The sequence below is a fragment of the Trichechus manatus genome, unplaced genomic scaffold (assembly GCF_000243295.1).
Source record: "Trichechus manatus latirostris isolate Lorelei unplaced genomic scaffold, TriManLat1.0 scaffold00009, whole genome shotgun sequence".
In the NCBI taxonomy this organism is placed as follows: Eukaryota; Metazoa; Chordata; class Mammalia; order Sirenia; family Trichechidae; genus Trichechus; species Trichechus manatus.
Genome location: NW_004443945.1, coordinates 8,571,421 through 8,595,114, shown reverse-complemented (window position 1 = coordinate 8,595,114; position 23,694 = coordinate 8,571,421). Strand labels below are relative to the sequence as shown.

Genomic DNA, 23,694 nt, shown 5'->3' with positions numbered 1-23,694 from the left:
GGGTTACACAGCTTCTCTCAATAATGGCTATGTGCCAACACTGTTCAAAGTGCTTTACATGTTTAACTCATTTAATCCTCACAATGCATCTGTGAGATAGGTGGTCCCAAACCAGCAGCAGCAGCATCGCCTGGGAACTTGTTAGAAATGCAAATGTCTGCTATGAGATGTTGTTTGTTGCTGTCCAGTTGATTCCGACTCATGGTGACTCCATGTGCAGAGTAGAACTGCTCCGTAGGGTTTTCAAGGCTGTAACCTTTTGGAAGCAGATTGCCAAACCTTTCTTCCACGGCCTTGGAAACTCTATGGGGCAGTTCTACTCTGTCCTATAGGGTTGCTGTGAGTCGAAATTGACTCAATGGCACAAAATAGGAATCTTTATAGGAGCAGACTGCCAGGTCTCTTCCCTGCTGCTGAGTAGCTGATGGGTTCAAACCACCAAATGTTTAACCATTGTGCCACCAGACTCCTTATCATCTCTTTAGCCTGCCCCATTCTGCCCCCAGCCAGCAGAATCACTCACTACTTCCTGGAGGTGGCACAATGCTCAGTTTTCACAAATGCTGTTCTCTCTCCCTGGATTATTTTATTTTTTGTTATTTTTCTGTCCCTCTTCGTCAGCTAACTAACTACTACCTGTTTTTCAGGTTTAGTGTAGCCTTGACCTTCACCTCCTCCATAAAGGGGATCAGGTGCTCCTCCTTTATGCTCTCTCACCCCACCCAGACTTTAACAAGCACTTAGCACACTGCACTGCAATTGCCTGTTTGCTTTCATGCATTTCCCAGTACACTGTCAGATCCTGGAGGGCTTGTTCATCTCTGCAGCCCAGTGTCTGATGCTTAGCACATAGTAGGTGCTGCTGCCTTAAAGATTCCACAGTATCAAAGGTTCCTCCGCCCTCTTCATTCACCAGTGGCCCCAGAAAAGGCTCTCTGCTCAGCTACCTTCCTCTTTCTCCTATTCAACACTTTAGATAGAGTTGATTATCAGACAGCAGCTGCCATCGAATCAATTCCAACTCATTTCCAACTCATGGCAACTCTGTATGTGTCAGACTAGACCTGCGCTCCATAGCGCTTTCAGTGGCTGATTTTTTGGAAGTAGATCACCAGGCCTTTCTTCCAAGGTGTCTCTGGGTGGACTTGAACTTCCACCTACCGGTTAGCAGTCGAGCACATTAACTGTTTGCACTACCCAGGGACTCCAGATTGGGTTGATAACCTGGTGTTCTTTACAATTAGGGCAAAAATACTCCCTCTACTCCCACCTCCATCCCATACTCCCCAGTCTCTTAAAACTCTAGTTTTTCTGCCCAGGACATAGGTATGCAAAAACCATGCAGACTGGGAACACCTCTGTCTTGTTCATCAAAGTACCCCCAGCGCCAAGCACAATGCCTGGCATCTAGTAGAATCAGAATATTTACTGAATGACGGAAGGAAGGTATTGAAAGAACATACAAATATGACTGTGGAATTACTATCACAAATTTTTGAGAAATTACAAAGGAAAAGAGGTTCCAGCAAGTTGGAGATAGACAAAAAGTATACAAGTTATCAAAACAGAGTAAAGGATAAATTCCGAAAATCACAAACTGTTAAGTTTGGTGTTGACCTCCAGTAAAATTCTAGAAAAAGTCATGTAAGAGCCAGCAAAAGCTCTTTGAGAACCTGATGTAAAAAAAAATTCTCACTTCCTTTTCTGAGAGTTATGATTGGGGTTATTACATAAATCACATACCTGGAATTCAGTGGGCATTAGTATAAACACTTAGCATACTCTCAGGAACAAGGCTGACACGTGTACTGAATGAGACCACAGTTCGGTACCCAGTGGATGCTGACTAACGCATTGCCTGTCAACCTTGAGGGAAAAATCTAGTAACATGTCACCTGACTCTGTCCTTGCCCTTATCCTATTTAACATGCTTTATTAATGACATGAATGAAAACACAGGAGGTATGGTGTTGACGGCAGACTAGATGACACAAACTTTGAAGGGATAACTAACACACCAAATGAGACAGTCAGATAATAATGTTACTAACCACTGCATATTAAGAGCCTATACTGCCAGGAACGCTAAATCTGCTATTTCCTTTAATCATTCCAAAGAAAAACATGCAGCAGACGAAGAAACTGAAGTTCTCAGTGGTGATGAGACTTGCCCCATATCACAGAATCAGCAAAAGGCAGAGCTGGCTTGTTTGACTCCCAAGTCTGCTTTCTTTGTTGCCCGCTGTTTGGTACCTTGTAATCAGAACTCACAAAGATCTCAGAACCAGAAACCAAGATGATAATATTCAATTTAGTTCATTTCCAGCGAGTGTTGATCCTTACACATGGCTAAAGGAAACACGGAGAAGCACAGTCCCTGGGCTCAAGGCTCCCTCCAGTAGATCAGACACACAACTAGGATACAAGGCAGAACGTCATCAGTGCAAGACAGAGAGACAGCGTACCAGCGAGACACAGAGGACAAAGAAGTACTCTCAGCCCGGGTGAGTGGAAGAGGGCAGGGAAATGTGTCAGGGACGAGACACCATTTGAGATGAACAACAGGGAGAATCTGAACAAGTGCTGAGGTGGGGTATAGGTGAGATCCTGAGTGTTAGGGATGGCATAAATTCAAATATGGAGGAAGGAAAGCAAAGGGCATATTTGGAATACTCTGAGTCACTTGTCTGGCTAAGCTACAGTGATCAGATGGGAAAATGCAGCCAAAAAGGTGAGTTGTAGCCAGAGAGTTGAAGAATGTAAAAGCTAAGCTAAGGGCATTTACTCTGAAGACAAGAGGTTAGCCAGGACAAATTATGAATGTGGTGGTAATATGAACAGAGTAATGCTTTATGATGGAGTCACTGGGTGGTGGAAATGGTTAACGAGATTAGCTGCTAATAGGAAGGTTGGAGGATAGAATCCACCCAGGAGCACCTTGGAATCTACTTCCGACATTTCAGCCATTGAAAATCCTATGAAGTACAGTTCTACTCTGACACATCAAGTTGCCATGAGGCAGAGTCAACCTGATGGCAACTGGCAATGCTTTATGAAGATATTGTGGCAGAAGTATCTGGAGGAGCAACTGGAGGCCAAGTTAGGTGACTGTTACAATTAGAAGAGGGGTCATATAGTAAGGGTGACAGAGCCTGGCCTTGGCATCTGTTTCCACAACGTTACTGCATAGGTTCCAAAGGGCTTAGAAATCCAGGTAAACAAAAGGGATTTAAAACAGGAAAAGTATAAAATAAGTTAAACATTAAGAAATACCTTCATTTTATGTCATATGCTTGACCACAGTGCTACGGATGTGACAGAATAATCAGATGGAGATATGTAGGTTTTCCGCATGACCAAAGAGGGGAAAAACAAACAAACAGGAATAATCTCAGTCAAACGAAAGGAAATACACCTTCTATACTGCCTGAGGAATATGTGAAAACTTGAATAATCTGATCAGAATAGATTGCGGTGCTCCTAGGTCAATGCAAGTTTTACCACTGCGTAATCTTTAATGCAAGTATCTTTTATTTGCAAGCATAAAAGTCAATACAATAAAACAAGCTAGATACATTCTGGCAATTTCTGGCATCTGTACAGGGTGTGAGAACAAAAGTAAATGGACAAATGGAAGGCTCAGTAGGCTTGTTTTAATTCAGGCATGTATTCAAGGAACCAAAGTGGGGAGAGCGGGGATAATGAAGTCACGTGGAAATGTTTCCAGGAGAAGGCCTGACAGCACAACAGAGAGATATCTGGATCAGGGAATGGGCTCAGGAGAAAAGCAGGTACAAGGCAGGTGGAACAGTTCCCGTGCTCCCACCCTGAGATACCTGCTCAAGGCCTGTGGAGCCTAGGCCTGCTCAGGGAGGGGATGTACACCTAGAACACTGTGTTCCCACCGCAGCCACTGCAGCCTTTAGGAGCTGGGGGCACACTGGGGAGAGGTAAGGCATTCTGCAAACTAGTGGGCCTCCAGCAGCAAACTCTAGCATTCAACTCACACCCTTGTCTCTCAGTGGAAAATATGTGAACTCTCAAATTTCTGAACGAAGTGTTTTTTGAACTTCCCCTCCCAACCACCAAAAAAGTTCTTTACTTACTCTTGCGTGGTTTATAGCACTTAAAAAGAATGAAGCACACTCACGATTAGATTATGCTCTGCAGCAAATTACGTTCTGCATTTCTGTGGAATTGTTTAATGGAACCTTCTCCAGGATCTCACCCCTCAGTGCCATCTGGCACCAAGAACACGTTATGTTCTGAGGCCAATCTTTTGCTTGCCCAGCTACGCTGCCCCGCCCCCTACACAAGTTAGCTTTTAAATTAAAGTGTACTCAATGTTCTCTACTTCTACCCACCCCCTTCCACCCACCTACAATGTTCTATGAAATACCAATAGGGAGTGGAAAAGCTTAAAGCAGATCGTTACCAAAAAAAATCAAGACCACTCTCTTTAGGACCACTGGAGTTGTTTCTGTGGCAGCAAAAGGGGAGAATAAGTAGGCTTTAGAAATGGTAGTCTGAAAATAACCCCAAACAATGAAATATTATGTGACTAATTTCTGTAGTCTACAAGTACCACAAAACCAACCAACCAACCAAACAAACAAAAACCTAACTGGTGACCACTGAGTTGGATTAGACTCATGGCGACTCGCGTGTCAGAGTGGAACTGCACTCCACTGGGGTTTCAATGGCTGTGACTTTTAGAAGTAGATCACCAGGCCTTTCTTTCACAGTGTGGCAGGGTGGATTCAAACCGAAAACCTTCCAGTTAGTAGCCAAGTGCAAACCATTTGCATCTTCCAGGGGCCATCTGAGTACCCCAAAGTGACAGAACTAATAGGGCTCAAAACAAACCCATGAAAGTTGAATGACAATCTCCCCTTGGCATACAGAGCCATGGAAATTTCTTCTAGGCTCTGGGACATGCCCATTCATTCACAAGCCATCTACTGAAGACCTACTAAGTGCTAGGCAATGTGCTAATTACAGAGAACACATAGGGGAAGAAAGTAAGGCTCTAGGACTTTTTATTTTTACCCTTGTGTTCCAACATATTTTTAGGGACACATACATAAGGTGGTTAAATTATTTTTAAAGTGCAAGGAGATGACAAAACACATTTCAAAAGAGTGGTTCCCACTGAGGGGAGGCAGAGAATGGGATCTAGGAGGAGCTTCAGTGGTGGTAATGCTTACTTCATTATTAACGTCACACCTGCCACATATGTCATCTATATTATTTTTATGCATCAAATTATATGCATAATATTTTCAAAGAAATAAAGGAAGCAGAAAAAATGAATTTAGAAAAGATAATAAAATGATTAAGAAGGAAGGAAGAAGAAAGAAAACAACCAGGGTCCTGGTCCAGAGGGGCTCACATTCTAGTAGAGGAAGGAGCTATCTAAAAAATAAATAGTACGAGGTGAGTTTTCAATTACCTCATATGCACGTGAAAGCTGGACAATGAATAAGGAAGACCAAAGAAGAATTGATGCCTTTGAATTACGGTGTTGGTGAAGAATACTGAACATACCATGGGCTGCCAGAAGAACAAACAAATCTGTCTTGGAAGAAGTACAGCCGGAATGCTCCTTAGAAGCACAGATGGTGAGACTTCGTTTCACATACTTTGGACATATTATCAGGAGGAACCGGTCCCTGGAGAAGGACATCATGTTTGGTAAAGTGGAGGGTCAGTGAAAAAGAGGAAGACCCTCAATGAGATGGACTGACACAGTAGCTGCAACAAGGGGCTCAAGCATAACAATTGTGAGGATGGCAAAGGACCAGGTAGTATTTCGTTCCACTGTACCTGGGGTTGCTGAGTCGGAACTGACTCGACAGCACCTAATAACAACAACATGGTGAGTAACAATAAAATTTAAGAAGAATGCCAAGGGAGTAGACAGTATTTAAGTCAACAACAATGGCATGTAAAATTTAGATCCCCAAGTGTCTTTGCATGTAAACATCCAGTTTTACCCTTTATAAATGTTGATATAGCATTACTTTCCTTGGGATCTGTCTTAGTCATCTAGTGCTGCTATAACAGACATATCACAACTGGATGGCTTTAACAAAGAGAAATTTATTTCTTCACACTAAAGTAGGCTAAAAGTCCAAATTCAGGGTGTCAGCTCCAGGGAAAGGCTTTCTCTCTCTGTCGGCCTTCTCATCAATGTTCCTCTGGACTAGGAGCTTCTCTGCGCGGGGACCCTGGGTCCAAAGGATGACCTCTGCTCCTGGCACTGCTTTCTTGGTGGTATGAGGTCCCCCTGCTCACTTCTCTCTTTTATATCTCAAGAGACTGCCTCAGGACACAATCCAATCTTATAGATTGAGTCCTGCCTTACTAACACAACTGCCACCCATCCTCCCTCATTAACATCATAGAGACAGGATTTACAACATATAGGAAAATCACAAAATACCAGGAATCATGGCCCAACCAAACTGATACACACCTTTTTCGGGGGACATAATTCAATCCATGACAGGATCCTTCCCAGACCCCCAAAGTGTGTGTTACCTGTTCTTACTCTGTGCATCCATGGGACCCTGTACTCTCCCTGGAAACACATAAACAGGGATCCCCTTGTTTGCTGTTGTATCCCAGTGCCTGGCACACAGTAGGCAATCAATAAATATTTGTTAATAGAAAAACGAGTAGCATTACCAGCTTCAGATCAATGGTGGTAGGACTGATAAGGAAGGGTAGAAATGCTAAGTTGTGGAATCTCATCCCAAACTCAAGAATGACCCAGCTTGGCAAGGGTAAAATCCCTTTACTGCCCCTGGTATGCTGGGCTTGGCAGTATGAGAAGACGGGGCTATCTGCAGATCCTAAACCACTGTTCTGGATGCACTAGTGTTTCTCAGCCTGTGGCTTGGATCCTTCACTTCTTCCACTAACTACGAAGGGAAAAGCATTGGATGTCAAGCAGTAACCCAGTATCAGGTTCAGACACAGCCTGCATCCCTCAAGGATAGTCAGGCTGGCCAGTAGTCTTGGCAGAAATCAGATCTTCCTGGCAGAAGCTTGTAGAGCCTGCCTATCTCAGCCACAGAGGTGAGTACAAGAAGCCAGAGGCCCAGGAAGATCTAGTTTCCCCGAATAATGTTGCTGCCGCACAAGACAAGGGGGCACCCCTCCCCTGAAACTGCTACAAACTCCGCTGATGAAAAAGGACTCAACAAACAGAACTGTTCACCGTGACCTTAAAATCTTCCCCAGATGTCAACAAAAAGATATGATCCACAACTCATGACAGCAGCACCAAGCACCTAACAAACACATGACAAATTGTGCACCATCCGAGCATGTGCATGCATGACTAACAATGGAAAAGAAAGTAGGGCATTGTTTTAGTCACAGACCTGTAGAATATAAATAAAAGGCCACCATGCTAGTGGGGATAATGCTAAGGATTTATTTTTTGCCCTGAAATATTGTAATAGACGGCTCATTCTAGCTAGATCATCTGAGTGATACTGCATCTGAAGCTGTGTTTTGCAAAATATATTTAATATGTATGGACATACATTGATTCCAAGGTCTCAACCTCTAGAGGCCTTATTTTAAACCATATGATACAAACGTTCCTCTTTCTTTTTCATTCAAGTGAGTTCGTACACATGCCACATTCTTTCCAGGGCAACCAGATGGAAGGAAGAGAACGTGCCAGAGAGGAGAAATGGAAAATGAAAATGATGTTAAAATAAAAAAAGCTGCAAAATATAATTTGGGTCAATGCTTCCTGTGTTTTAAAATCAGCACCAGCAGGCTCTGCAGCACACATGGCATTGGTTTTATATTTTTCTTGGCTCAGACGTCAGGCAGGATTAGTGCAAGAGGAAAAATCCCAGCACGGAGCCTATTTTTATACAGATTAATCAATCATTTCCCATCTCTTCCTCTCTCATCCTTCCCCAAACTCTCAACTCAATGAAATCACTCTTTTTTTCAAAATATGTCATGTACTGCACCCTGAACTAAAGGAGAAATCCCTTCAGGAAAGGAAGTGGCCTTAAAATGTGAATTTAGACTTTGTCACATGTTTAATTCCAGTTATAGATATTAACTAGACTTATGCTATGGCCTAGTCCCTTTTATCCTACATATCCACTGCGTTAGGCAGCAAAATTAATTGGGAAACATTTTATTTCATATATGTATAGGCATTTAGCAAAACATAAGCCACGCATTTGAAAACAAAAGAAAACTGTGTATATCACACATTTTGTCAGCTACATTCTCATGAATACTGGCTCCCATAATTCCTATCAGAATCCCAAGCACATAGTAGGTTCTTAATATTTGACAGGAAATTTGATAGGCTAAAGGAAATAGAGCTGAAGATTTGTTCAAGCTATTAGTTACAGCCTCGCTTGACTACTAGGCATTGCTGTTGTCAGGTGACATCCAGTGCGTTCTGACTCATAGCCACCCTGTGTACAACAGAACGAAACACTGCCCAGTCCTGCATCATCCTCACAACTGTTACTATGTTTAGGCCTATTGTTGCAGCCACTATGTCAATCCATTTCATTGAGGGTCTTCCTCTTTTTCGTTGACCCTCTGACTATTCTCTCCTGATAACACATCCAAAGTATGTGAGACGAAGTCTCGCCATCCTCACTTCCAAAGCATTGTAGTAATTGTAATAATGATGACGATGATGTTTACGGGAATAATAAAATACAATAGCAGCTATTATTTACTATATATATGCCATGTGACACTGAATATGTCACAGAATTTTCAAAGCAGCCTTATGATATAGGCACTACTTTTATCTCCATTATACAGACAAGGAAACAGTTTCAGAGAGGAGATTCAGATATTCTGAAGTAGAAAAAAAATCCCATGCTAAGGTGGTTTTCAGATGGGCAAGAGGAATTCACTGCAGACATATTCAAGAAAGGGAAATGGGGCCTTATAGGACTAAAGAGGTGAAAACTTTGGGGGAAATATCACCAAGGCTGTTTCCAGGCCTCTGCACAGTTCATTATGTACCCAGGTTTGTCTCCAGCTCCATCTACTGATGGGTATTATATTTATAAGATATTAAGGCAGTGACCTAAAGCTTGACCCCAGTGACAAAGCCAAAACCAGGAAGTCATCAGTGCATTGTCAAAGGGTGGAAACTTTTCACCATTTTGGGCCATTAAAATTATGCTGAGTGAAATAAGTCAATCACAAAAGGACAAATTTTATATGACCTCACTTATATAAAAAGACAAGGCGAATGTATAGAGAACAAAGTTTATTAGTGGTTACCACAGGTGAGAGAGAGGGGAAGGCGGGGGTTAACGGTGACGGAAATATCACATTCGTTAAGGGTAGTGTTACAGAGCTGACTATTGTAATTACTGTCAATAAGTTGTACACCTGTAAAAAGTTGAATTGGCAAAAGTTGTGTGACCGATGTTAACGACAAAAAAAAAAAAAATGAGTAGCTGCTGAGGCTGCTTATGCCAACCAAAAACCTCATGGGATCTGGTTTCTTGGTTTGGAGGTTTAGGGTCCTGGTTACATGAGACAGCCCAGTTAACTGGTCTAATAACATGTTTAGTGCTTCTGTGCTACCTCCTATTTCACTGCATAATGCCTGGGATCTTAAAAGCTTGCAAGCAGCCATACAAGGCACAATAACTGGTCTCTATTCACTCGGAGCAACAGAGGTAAAAGGAGAGTCAGGAATAGGAGAAGGAAAAGGAATATGTGGCTAATTGCCTTCATGAACAACTGCCTCCTTTGCCGTGAGACAAGAAGAACTGGTTGGTGCCTGGCTATCATTACCGAACATTTTGATCAAAGATTCTATAGAAGAATCCTGATCAAAAGGAGGAAAATGCAGAACAGAATTTCAAATTCTCATGGACTCCAGACTTCCTGGAGCCATGAAGGTTGGAGGAACTCCTGAAACTATTGCCTTGAGATAATCCTTAACCTTAAACCAAAAATATCCCTGAATCTCCTTAAAATCAAACAATAATTTGGCTTAATTAGTAAAAAATGTTAGCCTTTAGCATTATGTTCTTTTACGAACTATCTATGTGGGATCAAACTGACAACAGCAACTTGAAAGATTAAGCAGGAGCCTTAGGAGGCAGTGAGTTTATGTTAATGGGAAAGGAATAACTCAAAAAAGGAGGGTGAGAATGATTGTACAACTCGAAGAATGTAATCAGTGACATTAAATGGTCCATGTAGAAACTGCTTAATTGGTTAATGTTTTGCTGCGTATATTCTCAACAACAACAAAATAAAATTAAAAAACAAAAAATTGAGCCATAACCTCAGACAGATTGTACTTCGCATGAATGGACACAAACACGGAAAATAAAAGAAATTCACAATCTAGCATAACGAGCTGTGCTTAAATTAATCTTGTATACTGATATAAAAATGAATCCCCCATATACTAGTTTAATACATGTTTCACTTTTTGTTTAGAACTGCTAGATTCCAGCCATCTACTGTGGGCAGTCTAAAAATCTTAATTTTACACAATTTTAAAGTTACTGAACTAGATTTGGGGTTATCACTTGTATAGTCTTTTTTTTTTTTTTTGGTCTCTAGTAATGAGTTTTAACACCCTAGGCATTAATCATTTGCCCAGCAGATGAAAAGTGCTTTAAGATGACTCATGTGTTTTACAACACTGGAAACCCAACCCTTACGCTCTTGGAACATACAGTAAAGAGGAAATATTAGATCAAGTCAGATAATAAAAACAAAAATCTTCCTCATCCCGAATTTATGGACATGAAGAGTTTCAGAATTTCTACTAGATGCTATGTGAGAAAAGTAAATTAAAACTGGTCAGAGAAATGTGCTCTGAATAATTTTCACAGTGAACTGGCAGATAAGGGTATTCCCTTCCCTAATCACATGAGTGGGCTCTCTCGATAATAAATACTCACGTCTCAGCCTACACGGGGGCCCACTGCAAACTATGTGCACTGCCAGTTAGCATTAATTGTGGCTGTGCTCATCGATTCTCACTTCACACCACTGGGGAAGACCAGGCTTTGCGCCTACAAATGCAACACGAAATGCTCACACTTAGATGAGCATTCTAAGACAGAAGCATCCGTGTCAATCCTTTTCGTTTTGGCTTCAAATTATATAAATAGACTAAAAAATGACAAAGGGATTTAAAAATACACACACACATACATACACACACACACATACAAGTATGTATAAGTATGTGTATGTGTGTGTATTTTTAAAAGTTTAGTTACAGACTCTACATTCAGAATATCTGAAAGGTGGAGATGAAAAGTTGTTTTTAGGCTACATTTTTATCCTACCACAACTAACTTCTCACACACACAAAAAGAGCATATCCTCTGTGATCCAATATAATTATCTACTTACTGTGACTAATACTACTTACTTAGAAGGTAAGCTCCGCGGACTTTCATGGCAAACACTACTCTGCAAACAGCCTCCCACCACAGGCTGGGATATGTCTTTTGCAGAAGTACAGTTTGTGCAGCTCATCTCTGGTGGTGTACAGTCTGTGAGTGCGGTATCCATGGAGACTGAGCCTCCTGCATGTGTAGGGCAAGGAAGTTACTCTGCCAGGCACCATAGCAACAGGAGGCAGAGTGGAAGCCAGCCTATCAGGGAAGAGCACAGAAGCTTCCCCCTGGTGACTGCAGCTTTTCAAATGAAACCATTGCCCTCATGAATGGATACAAAGCATTTGAAGGAATACCAAATTGTCAAATAGAAGTAAATGCCCACATAATAGTCAAGGATATAATTCGTTGACAATGCTGGAGCAAAACGCAGCATCTTTCCACAATGATTTTAATATCCCAATGGAAAAAGAAGAAATTAAATCAAAACCCCACACATTCCTAAATTCAATGGCAAGCATGTGATATTTGGAGGAAAATGCTTGGTGTACTCCATGAACTCCAGCTATTTAAATATGCAAGGCACTCCACAGCACTGCCCAGGAGAGAGGAACAGAGGAGATTGGTTGTTCTGAAGGGACAAAATGGAACCTAGGGCTCCTGGGGACAACAACCAGCACATTCCTTCCAAACAGGAGTTTGTTTGGAGTAAACACATTTATTAAGCTCCCCCCACCAAAGCCGTCCTTTATGTCAGAATAATATTACTAAGGAGACATTTGTGATAAGACAGGACCAATGCAGATAAGATGGTGAATGAACATTCAAATACTTTAAGGATGAGCTATTTGTAAACTTCCCTCATTTCTCATTTGACAACAATAATGATAGTGATTATTTATTGAGGACATACCGAATGCCAGGCAGACATTTTCACTACAAGCACAGCCTCCTGCCAAATGCCGATGCTAATTTTTGCAAAGATACAGGATGTGCATGTTCACCTCTGAGTATAGTTTAGTTTTTATGTGATGCATATACTCTGCCAGCAACTGATACCTTTCTAACAGCAACCTGAAAAGGCTAGGAAGTATTTATTAGTCCTCTCATATTATATGGAGGAAAAAGAGAAATTTCCTTTCATCACAAAACAAACTCCACCTTACAACTCACTCCCCTTTCTTCCCCACCACAATCATCTTTCAAAAAAGAAGAAATATCCTTACATTAGAATCCTTCCAGTCTGAAAGAGACCAGAGGAACCCCCGAAACTATGGCCCCTGGATGCACTGTTAACACAGAACTGAAACCATTTCCAAAGTCCACTCTTCAGACAAAGATTAAACAGGACTATAAAACAAAAAAATAATACATGTGATGAACGTGCTTCTTAGTTTAATCAAATACACAAGACGAAATGGGCAGTTCCTGTCCAAAAGCAGGAGGAGGAGGCAGGAAGGAACAGGAACTGGTCAAACCCAGGGTGGAAAGGTGGAGTATGCTGTCACATTTGTGGGGATTGCAACTAATGTCACAAAACAACATGTGTGTAAATTTTTATGAGAAATGAACTTGAGCTGTAAACTTTCACCTAAAGCACAATAAAAAAAAAAGAAACAGAAAAAAAGAATCCTTCCAACGCCCCTTATTACAGATCTCCTTGTAATTACCTTCTTTGAACAAAAAGGGTCATTTGAAAAAGACACATGAGTCTGAACTGACCTCAGTCAGTGCTAGTTTTGGCTGCCTTCAGAGGTCAACTGATGGGAATGTTTAAAATAAAGAGATTAAAAAACAAATTTTGTAATTATTCGTGTGATACGACTCCTCTAGCCTTTACAGATCACTTTAAGTAACAACACGGTCAGTGGTTAAGCCATAAAAATCACAGAAATCCAAAGTATCCCTCAGTATCTGAATTCAAGAACTTGGTAATGGATAGCTACAGATACTCAAACATATCTACATGAAAACCCAGCTTCCCAATGCTTGTGACAGCCTGCTAGTTGCCCACTAATCTTCATTCTCCCCTTCTTCCATATTAACATGTGGCCACGGACTGAAGTGTACCAGGAAAACCTGTGGCCACGGCAACAGGTTTGGTTTTTTTATGACTAAAGTGTACTGGGTTTTAACTGGAAGTGACCACTTCTGGGTCCTGACCTTAAAATGACTGGGTTCTTTTCCCCTTCCTTCTGCCTGGTAGATGACAGCCAACCTGGACCCACAGAGGAAGCCCAGGGTTCAGGCAGCTTAGCTGCCAATCAGCCCAGACCATCCAAATACCTATGTGCTGTTATGCAGGAAACAAAACAACTTTCATTTATTTTTTCTTTAATGTATCTTGTTTGCGTGCTTGTTTATCATCCATCTCCCCATCTCTGTGAGAACAGGTGTCTTGTCTGGCTTTTCACTCCTCTGTCCTTAAGGCCTGGAACGGCGAGCTGGCACATAGTAAATGGTTAATACTGAATGAATGAAAGTTAGTAAATATACAGCTGGGATTCAAATGTAGGTTTAGCAGAAAGCTCTTCTTGAGTATGTGATAAAGTGAGGGTTCCCTCTCCTTTAGACTCCTACGCAGTGATCACCTTCCTGCAATGCCACCAACATCCCATCCATACACCTTGGACTGTAAGCCCACTGCAGTCACATTCCTGAAGCGTCACCTCACCAAACCCTGGCCTGCATTCACGTAGCTTACTGCTGCCCTTGTCTGATATCAGCTGCAGGCTTAGGTGGTAGAAGACTTTAACTCACTGAATTACCCAAATGGCCATACTACACTGGTTCAACACATTACTTTTTTAATGTAACCCTAAGTCCTGAAAGCAATACCAAGAGCAGAGACTAAAAGAAGTACGTCAAAATGCCACACAACAAATTATACCAACAAAGAAGAGAGTGAAGTCAGGGTATTGATCCCTCAGGCTCCCTCCCTGCCAGGCCCAGGGTAGAAATGGCTCAAAGTTATTGCCAGCAACAGGTATCTCACCATTCCTGTTGGATCCCCTTAACCATGCCCATACTTTGCAGAGCAAACACATCACCCTGCCATAAAGGAACACTCAGTCCACTCATTACATGTAAGCTTTTTTTTCACTGGTTTGGTCCCTGTTGGGAATAAGCAATAGACTATAAAATGGTCTACCAGAAAACATTCTCTGCTATATCCTGGGTGAACATTCTTTCTCTCAGGCTGAGAGGAAAGTTTCAGAGGTCCACTTGTCTATAAATGCAAACACTCTTGCTTAGTTGACAAAGTAATGATCTCTGTTTAAGAAATGATGCATGCACATCCATCTGCAGATAATTCTATATACATAATTGTAGCTGTTGCATGTATATTAATATAAACAATAGAGCACACAAGGGGCACAGTCATGGACACTACTTAGACATAACCAAACACCTGTGGGACAAAGTTCCTAGGCTTAAGGTGAAGGACCATAGACTTGGAGGACATCTACATCAGTTGGCACAACATAGGTCATAAAGACAATGTTCTACATCTAACTTTGGTAACTAGCAGTCTGGGGTCTTAAAAGCTTGTAAGCAGCTATGTAAGATACAACTATTGCTCTCTTTCCTACTGGAGCAAAGGAGAGTGAAGAAAACCTAGGACTCAAGGGAGTGAAGAAAACCAAAGACTCACGCACCACATGAACAACAGCCTACACGACCCTGAGATCAGAAGAACTAGATGATGTCCATCTACCACTACTGACTACTCTGACTGGGACCACAACAGAGGGTCCCAGACAGATAACAAGAGAAATGTAGATCAAATACATCAAATTCACAAAAAAGACCTGACTTACTGGTCTGACAGAGACTGGAGGAAACCTGGAGACTATGGCCCTAAGACACCCTTCTGACTAAGAACTGAAACCTGGAGATGACCTTTCAGCCAAACAATAGACAGACCCATAAAATAAACAATAACACCTGAGACGAACATGTTCCTTAAAACAATCAACTACACGAGACCAAAAGGACAACACTTGTCCAAAAGCAAAGATGAGAAGGCAGGAAGGGGTAGAAAAGCCAGAGGAAAGGGAAGGGGAATCCGGGTGGAAATTGGGAGAGTGCTGACACATTGTGGGGAATCCAACTTATGTCACGGAACAATTTAAGCACAAACTACTGAATGGGAAACTAATCTGCTCTGTAAACTTTCACCTAAGGTACAATAAAATATAAAAATTCCTCTCACAAAAGAAAAGAAAGGAAAGTTTGTATTATATGCAGAGCAGCACATAACACATTTTGAGAAGCAGAGCAAGGACTAGTGTATGACTGGAAAACACTGAAAGCCTTAGCATCTTTTGGATGTTCGCCTCGTCATGGTTTATTTTACTGATATGCATCCAAAACAGCCTTACACATTCAACTTTCTGTATTTCTAGGACACTATAAACGAAAAAAATTCTGGTCTTATATCAACACGATTTTTCTCAACTGTCACACTCCTCTACTGTAATTAAAATTACTCCTTTGAAGGCAGACCTTACAACCAGCACAAGGGTTAAGAGTTAAGAGCCAAACTGTCCTGTTTAAAATCCATTTACAAGCTGTGTGACCTTGGATGAGTTACTTAACCTCTCTGTGCCTTAGGTACCCCATCTGTAAAATGGGGAATAATGATATCCTTATCTCAGAATGACATTAGGATTAAATGAGTAATATTCTTGAAACTGTTCCTAGGACAGTCGGTGTTCAAGAAATATTAGCTAAGAAATTTTTTTTAAATCCAATTTGAAGTATTATACAAGTCCAAAATTATATTTAGCACATCCTTCCAGATATTTTCACAAGCTTTCAGTATCCAAAATAGATTACAGCCTAAGTTTGACACTGGACTTTGCTACTAGAAGACCTTTGATTGTAACTGTGAGCCATTTGAAAAATACTGCCTTGCCAAGGAATGCAGAAAGTTTCCATATGACCCAAATCTTCCCTTTTGGCACTAAAATTTTAATTTTCTCCACTCTATGGAAATATTTCTAAAATGCTTAAAACGTTTTTCTGTCTTCATGTCATTTTCTGCCAACCCCATCATCACAATGACTTGGTCTGCTTTATAACATCAATTACTACACTAAGTGCTACAGAGCATTTAAAGCTGGTAATGGCCTAAAACACTTAAAACAGCCTCCAGACTGCAGTGCTTTTTTGTGGTCTTCTGCCGTTCTTTCATATTTTCCCATCTCCCTCCTCACTGTCAAGCCATCAGCTGTCAACATGTGCACCTGTCAGTGTCCTACACAGCAAGCCAATTGTCTTGTTTTATGTGAACTGGGATAACATAACATGCTAGAATTTTGTTTAAAATAAACACAAACAAGCTCGGTGTGATTGTTTTAGCAGTGTTCTGTAAAAATCTGTGACATTTACTTTTAAAGCTACAAATGACCACCATTAACATTTAGGGAGGAGTTGCTTTGTGCAAGCTCCAATGTTAGGCACTCCGCATGTATTATTAGTCTATTCCATCTTCGCAACAAGCCATTTTACAGATGGCGAACACAAGATCCCAAGAAGATAACAAGTAGCTGATGTCCACACAGTCATAAAGTGGTGGTATGATGAAGATATGAACCTAGGATATTTGACTTCGGCGTCCTGTGGTTAGAAAGTGCTTCTCCCACCACTACCACCAGTTGCCACGGACTTGATTCCAACTCATGGTGACCCTAAGTGTGTCAAAGTAGAACTGTGCTCCATAGGGTTTCTAACAGCTGATCTTTCAGAAGTAGACTGCCAGGCCTTTCTTCTCAGGCATCTCTGGGTAGACTTGAACTTACAACCTTTTGGTTAGCAGCTGGGGGTCTTAACGATTTGCACTACCGAGGGAGTCCTCTCCCACCACTTTTTTCCAAGACAGGACACACTGGGTAACTTGAGAAGAAGTGGCATAGGCCTAAGTTCTCGAACCTTCCCTATTCGTTGTTGTATGGTGCCCTCGAGCTGGCTCTGACTCACAGCTGCCCTGTGTACAACAGAACAAAACACTGCCCGGTCCTGCGCCAGTAGCTCAAATTATTAGAAGAATGTTCTCCTCTAGGTAAGTTGTCTAGCTCTATTTTATTTCACAGAACTAACTTTGAAGTGAAAGTGATGCCAGTGATAGGAACAGGAACACCTGTAGGCTTTCGGCTGTGTGTGAAAAGAGCCTCTATCTGTTAAGGCGACCAGTGTTAATTAATCACTAACCTAGTTGGTGCCTTCTGAGTTTTCTAGCAAATGCCTCTGAATGAGGGAAATAGTGTTTTGTTTTGTTTTTTTTTTCCCAAGTAACAGATCTTCTGTTATTGTTGTGAGGTTATTATAGTTCAGCTCCACCAGGTCTCCAATTTCAGCAGCCCGAGTGGTGTCTGATGACAAGGGAATACTAACTTAGTGTGAATGCTAATAAGATACCATGGCATCTTTCAAATACAGATTTCAGCATTTCCGTTTCTAAATGTGGATTTCTTTTAAATTATAGTGACCCTAAGCATTTGTCTTTAACCTCTCTTAATCCACTAAGGTGTTTTTTTCCTTTCATATTTTCTAATTAGTTGTTTAAATTGTGTAATTCTCCCTCCCACAACTCTCCAACTAGCTTTGTGGGAAAAGTACTTCTACTTGTAAAACAATGACACTGGGTCTTTTTCTTCCCTGGGCTAAGATACTCCCCAAGTAGTAAATCAAGCATTTGAGGAGGCCATAGAATGTGATTTATTGTACCTGAGCACCAATCCAATTAGGCCTTTCATTTCTGCGTAAAAACAGTCTCATCTTGAAACTTACTGCAAGCTAAGTATAGAAGCAGCATCGGGGAGGAGGAACACTATCATTCCAACCCTCTGTGGCTGAGTCTATTCCAGCCCTTGGTGACCCTACAGGACAGAGTAGAATTGCCCCAAGGGTTTCCAAGGCTGAAATCTTTATGGAAGCAGACTGCCACCTCTTTCTCCTGCAGAGCAACTGGTGGATTCGAACCACCAAACTTTTTGGTTAGCAGCTGAGTACTTGCGGCTTCATTCCTTCTCTTTTTATCTGTCCACACTTACTAAACAGTATTCTGCCTTAGATTATAAACTACTAGAACCAGGGAAGACATGGAGGGCATTTTTTGCTCCATCTTTCCCTGGTCCCTCTTCACTAAACAAAATTCCTTGCACCAAGTAGACATTCTATTTCTCATCAAGTATTTATTGAATACCTACCTGATGTCACAATGGGGTCACTGTGAGTTGAAATCGACTCAAAGGCACCTAACAACACAACTTTAAGGCAACATGGCATTCTGCTCAGAGATTCAGCCTTGAACGTTTGCTGAATTGGCTTGTGGATGAAAGGAAAACATGAAAAAACACAAACCCATTATCCAACTGGACAGTAAAAATGTTTTCTTTTGCTCACTGGTGGAGATTCTTAATTAAATCTGCATAGGCATTAAGTTATAGGAGCCAAAATGACAGAAGGCTCACTGCCTCCGAGAAGTTCCAGAACCAGTTCCCGCCTGGAGGAAGGAGGGCCTTTCATGCTGTGCGTGCCACAGTGCCCAGCTGGAAAGGTGCAGGCTTGCCCAGCTCACCTTTCCAAGCCCTTCCCAGAATCCTGTGATATATTTTTTCCTTTCATATTTTCTAATTAGTTGTTAAACTGTGTAACTCCCCATCTCCAACGTGAACTTGAGCTGAGTTTTCTAGCAAATGCCTCGAATCAAATACTCAAACTCGAGATTTTTATCTTAAAGGAGCATTTAAGTACCTCCTTTCTGAGGTGTACTTCACTGTTTTAGAATCTAGAACAACGAACCTAAAATTAAATGGGCTTAAGTTATTTAATATTAAAGAGCCCGAGCACCTGTATAAGAGCCACTAATTGCTTGCTATTTTAATAAATTGGTATTGGTTTTAATGAGTCAATTTATTTTAAAAAATAGAGCACACATCACAAGCTGAAGATCAGTTTTGGGTGAAAGGGAGGTGTTCACTTGGGGCTATAGGGGAGGCAGAACATTTTGACCTGAGAATAGTACCTTCTGCGGTTTACCAGATTGTTTCTTCATTTTTTAAATTTTGGAGTCATCCAGGGGCCTCACTTCCAGGATTTCCTCTCTATGTATTTATAAGCCTGACAGGTTTTTACTGCTGAAAGTTCAGAGAACTATAGGTCACGGTGCAGATTCTTCTCAAATACAAAGAGATTACGGTACAGAATTGGGTCCCATTCGAAAGTTCTAGCAACTTTTTGAGTGATGATGTTAGTTATTTTAGGCAACTAAGAAATAAACTTTAAGGATCCGTTAGACATTGGTTGAAAGCAAATAAATGAAGAGATCACCAGGTAAGGACTCCTTAGGTGTTACTGATGCCTAGAAGCAATTAAAGCAGAAGCAGCTGACAAAAGTGAGAATTTCGGGCTCTCTCTCTGGGCAAGGGTCATTAGCCTAGGATCAATAAATCCTAAAAAGGATCCGTGAAACCTTAGAAATAGTATGTAATATATTTTGTGCACATGAGAATTTTTCTGGAGTACACGTCCTTAGCCTTCATGATTCTCAAAGGATCCTTCAATCAAAACAGCATTAAGAACAACAGTTCTTGTTTTTTCTTTCCTTTCTTTTTTGTCTGCAATTTCTTCATAAAGACCAAAGGCCATAAACACTCTCAGCAAGACAACTGGCTGATCTTTAGCAAGTAAGTACCTTTCTGCTGGATTACGGACTTGCTCAGTGTGAATTCTGAATGTACACACAGGGTGGTTTTAGAAGTCTTGTTTTAACAGATGAGTATTATTATGACTACTGAAACAAGGAAGAGCAATGACAATGTTAACTCCCACTTAAACTTAGGTTTGTTCTTGCTACACCATACTTGTCTCCTGTTTTACTATATGTCTCCTTATATTGCCATTGTCTAAAATGTTTTTGGAATGAGGTAGGGGGAGAAAACGAAATTTAAGTAATTTCAGGTTACATTCAAATTCTCCAATACTTTCACGATGAAATCTACTTTTTCTTTGCAATCCCCCAAGCTGACATTCTTTCCTGCGTCGTTTTATTTTCTCAAACCACAGCCTACCCTTGCTATTGAGGTCAACATATATTGAGTGAGCCCCTGCTATGCACCGAGACCCTGTGTGCTGTGAATACAAAAAGAGTTCTTGCTCTTAAACTTACATCTCATATGTTGGAGAAGCAAATTCCACTGGCAATTACTCCCAGGTTAAAAGACAATTGAGGACATTTCCCCAAAGAAGTCATACAAATGGCCAATAAGCACATGAAAAAATGTTCATGGTCGCTAGCCATTAGGGAAATGTAAATCAAAACCACATGAGCTTTCACTTCACACCCACTATCATGGTTATAATAAAATACACATACAATAACAAATGTTGGCAAGGATGTGGAGAAACTGGAACCCTCATATATTGCTGGTGGGAAGGTAAAACAGTACAGCCCCTTTGGAAAAGTTTGGCAGTTCCTCAAAAAGGAATTACCTTTATGATCCAGAATCAGCATTACCATATGACCCAGCAATTTCATAGCCCTGGTGGCACAGTGGTTAGGAACCTGGCTGCTAACCAAAAGGTCTGCAGTTTGAATCCACCAGCTGCTCCTTGGAAACCCTATGGAGCAGTACTACTCTGTCCTACAGGGTGGCTAAGAGTAGCAATCAATTTAACAGGCTTAATACCTAAAAGAACTGAAAAAATCTTGTACACGAATATTTGTAGCAGCATTATTTGTAATAGCCAAAAAATGGAAACCCAAATGTTTATCAACTGATGAACGGAGAAACAAAATGTGGTCTACACATACAAAGGAATATTATTCAATCATAAAAGGAATGAAGTACTGATCTATGCTACAACATTGATGAACCTGGAAAACATTATGTTAAGTGAAAGAAGCCAGACACAAAAGGTCACAAATTGTATGATTCCATTGATATAAGATGTCCACAACAGGCAAATTCACCGAGACAGAAAGTGGTTTAGTGGTTGCCAGGAGCAGAGGAGGGGAGTCGGGGCAGGGTGGGGGGGTGGTGCGGGAAGGGGAGTGATTGCTAAAGGGTATGGGGTTTCTTCTTTGGGGTTATGAAAATGTTCTCAAATTAGACAGTGGTGATAGTTGCACACCTTTTGAATATAATAAAAACTCCTGAATTGTACTCTATAAACCCATGAATTTTATGGTATAGGAATTATACTCAACAACAACAACGAAACGACAACTGAAGTGGGGAGGGAGGGCAGGCAAGTCTCGTCCTTGGGTATGCAAGGTAAATGCTTTTATTTCTTGGCTACAATTACATGAAATTCTTTAAGTCTTTCTCTCTTTCCTAAGTATTGAGGGTATCCAACACCCTTTTTGAAATCCCCATCTTTCTCTTATATGTTGCCTTTGCGTATCACTCCCTTTCTCATACTATCCCACAGTGATGATTATTAACAAGTTCATTATGACTAACATGTATTAAGTGCCTTTAGGAAATAGGGGATTTCTTTTTCACACAGTTAAAGTTCTGCTCTGAAATTAAAGAACATTTGGTTGACAGAAAGCAAGATGAAGAATAATCCATTATGAAGTGGTGTGCACATCAGTTATAAGAACGAAAGCAGACGAGATGCTAGCATCTAATGGAAGAGGACACAGGACCACATCCCATCTCCATCAAAATAAAGCCATCATTAGCTCCTTGCACAATAATGTTATCACCAAAGATTAGAAGACAAATGTAAAGAATGAATGCTCAGGTAAGACATTACTCTGTCTTTTCAGGCTCATAAATATGTACAGTAAATAGCAGTCAATGTTAAAGAAAAGACTTCCAGGTAGAGATTGTCTTTCAATGCCAAAGCCCATGTCCTTTTACTTTATCGTTGTAACTCTGACTAAAACTATATTTGTTCATACACTGTACAGATTTCTGAGATACGTATTGCAAATCCTGAGAAATGAACTTTTCTGATGTTCACGGCATCTTACTTATCACAATAATTATCTCCATTTCATCTCACAGCTTTAAATATTTTGTAATTATTCAACTTCTATATATATGTATAGACATGTGACATCATATTCATATTTAAATCCTTAAAAGCAAATAAAATAACTATGTTAGCAGGTATGCCCAACTCTATAGATCTGCATCAAGATAACCTGTTATTTTCATAATTTGTGGTCACTTTAGATGGTACCAAGTAATTCTTAGTATAATTAATTTAGACTTATTATATAGTTTAAATGTCTGTTAGATCAACCAGCTTAAATTTATTCAACTTTGCTCCTTCTTTGTCACTTTACTTATTCAACAATTAACAACCACTACAGAAAATATTCCACTCTTCTCCCCATCTCCTTTAAAAAAAAAAAAAACAAAAACAACCAAAACAAATATGATGTTTTGGGTAGAGCACATCATTAGTGTTTCCTGAATTGATACATTGGTGTTTTGTTTCAAATCTGAAATCACTCCAGTCATACTGCTCTGATAAAAACAACCAGTAAGTACGCTTACCTGGCTTTACAAGGCCTGACTTTTGTTCCTTCTTATATCGAGTTGACTGGACACTTCCCTCACCAACCATTCCAATAATGCATTTCTTTCTGGTAAAGTCTTCATCACTTCCAGGGCAAAAGCCAACAGGGCTGTTTCCAGTATCTGAGGGCGTCTTCACAGGAGACACTGATTGACTACTAGGACAGCCTGTGTCATCTATAAGACAGGAAACAGGAAGTATTTAATGATGAGGAGGAAATTAATTACGGCAAAGAGAAGCCATGCAGTGTGCCATGCACCCACACTCACACGCACACAAACACGTGCACTCCACTTCTAAGGCCCAGGTTAACTGCTGCGGATGACTCTCCTTTTACTTCTTCCATATTTGGCCACTCATGTTAACAGAGAAAATAACAACTATCATAAAACATATTTTAAGGTAAAAACTTATAAGCTTTTTTAGATCACAAATATTTTGGTAACATTCATATCATCAAAACTTAAAGGTATGTCTGTTTTAACACTTAATGTGGTATACTTCTGGCTCTTAACTGGCCACAGATTTTTTTTTTTTTTTTAATATTTTATTGTACTTCAGGTGAAGGCTTACAGAACAGATAGTTTCTCATGTAACAGTATCACACATGCTGTTTTATGACATTGGTTAACAACCCCACAACATTTTAACCCTCTAAATACTCAACTTTTTTTTTGGTGAAAATACACATAGCCAAAGATACGCCATTTCAAAAATTTTTTTTACATACACATTTAAGTGACATTGACTACGCTCTTCT

At 40.6% G+C, this 23,694-nt stretch overlaps 1 protein-coding gene across 1 annotated transcript in view; it reads right to left on the bottom strand.

Annotated features, from left to right (window-relative positions):
• Positions 1–23,694, bottom strand: part of SYBU (syntabulin) — an 86,028-nt gene that overhangs the window by 27,367 nt on the left and 34,967 nt on the right. The window contains exon 3 of the mRNA XM_023725911.1: positions 22,913–23,110. Coding sequence (XP_023581679.1) covers positions 22,913–23,110 — 198 coding nt within the window. The remainder of the gene's footprint in view (positions 1–22,912; positions 23,111–23,694) is intronic.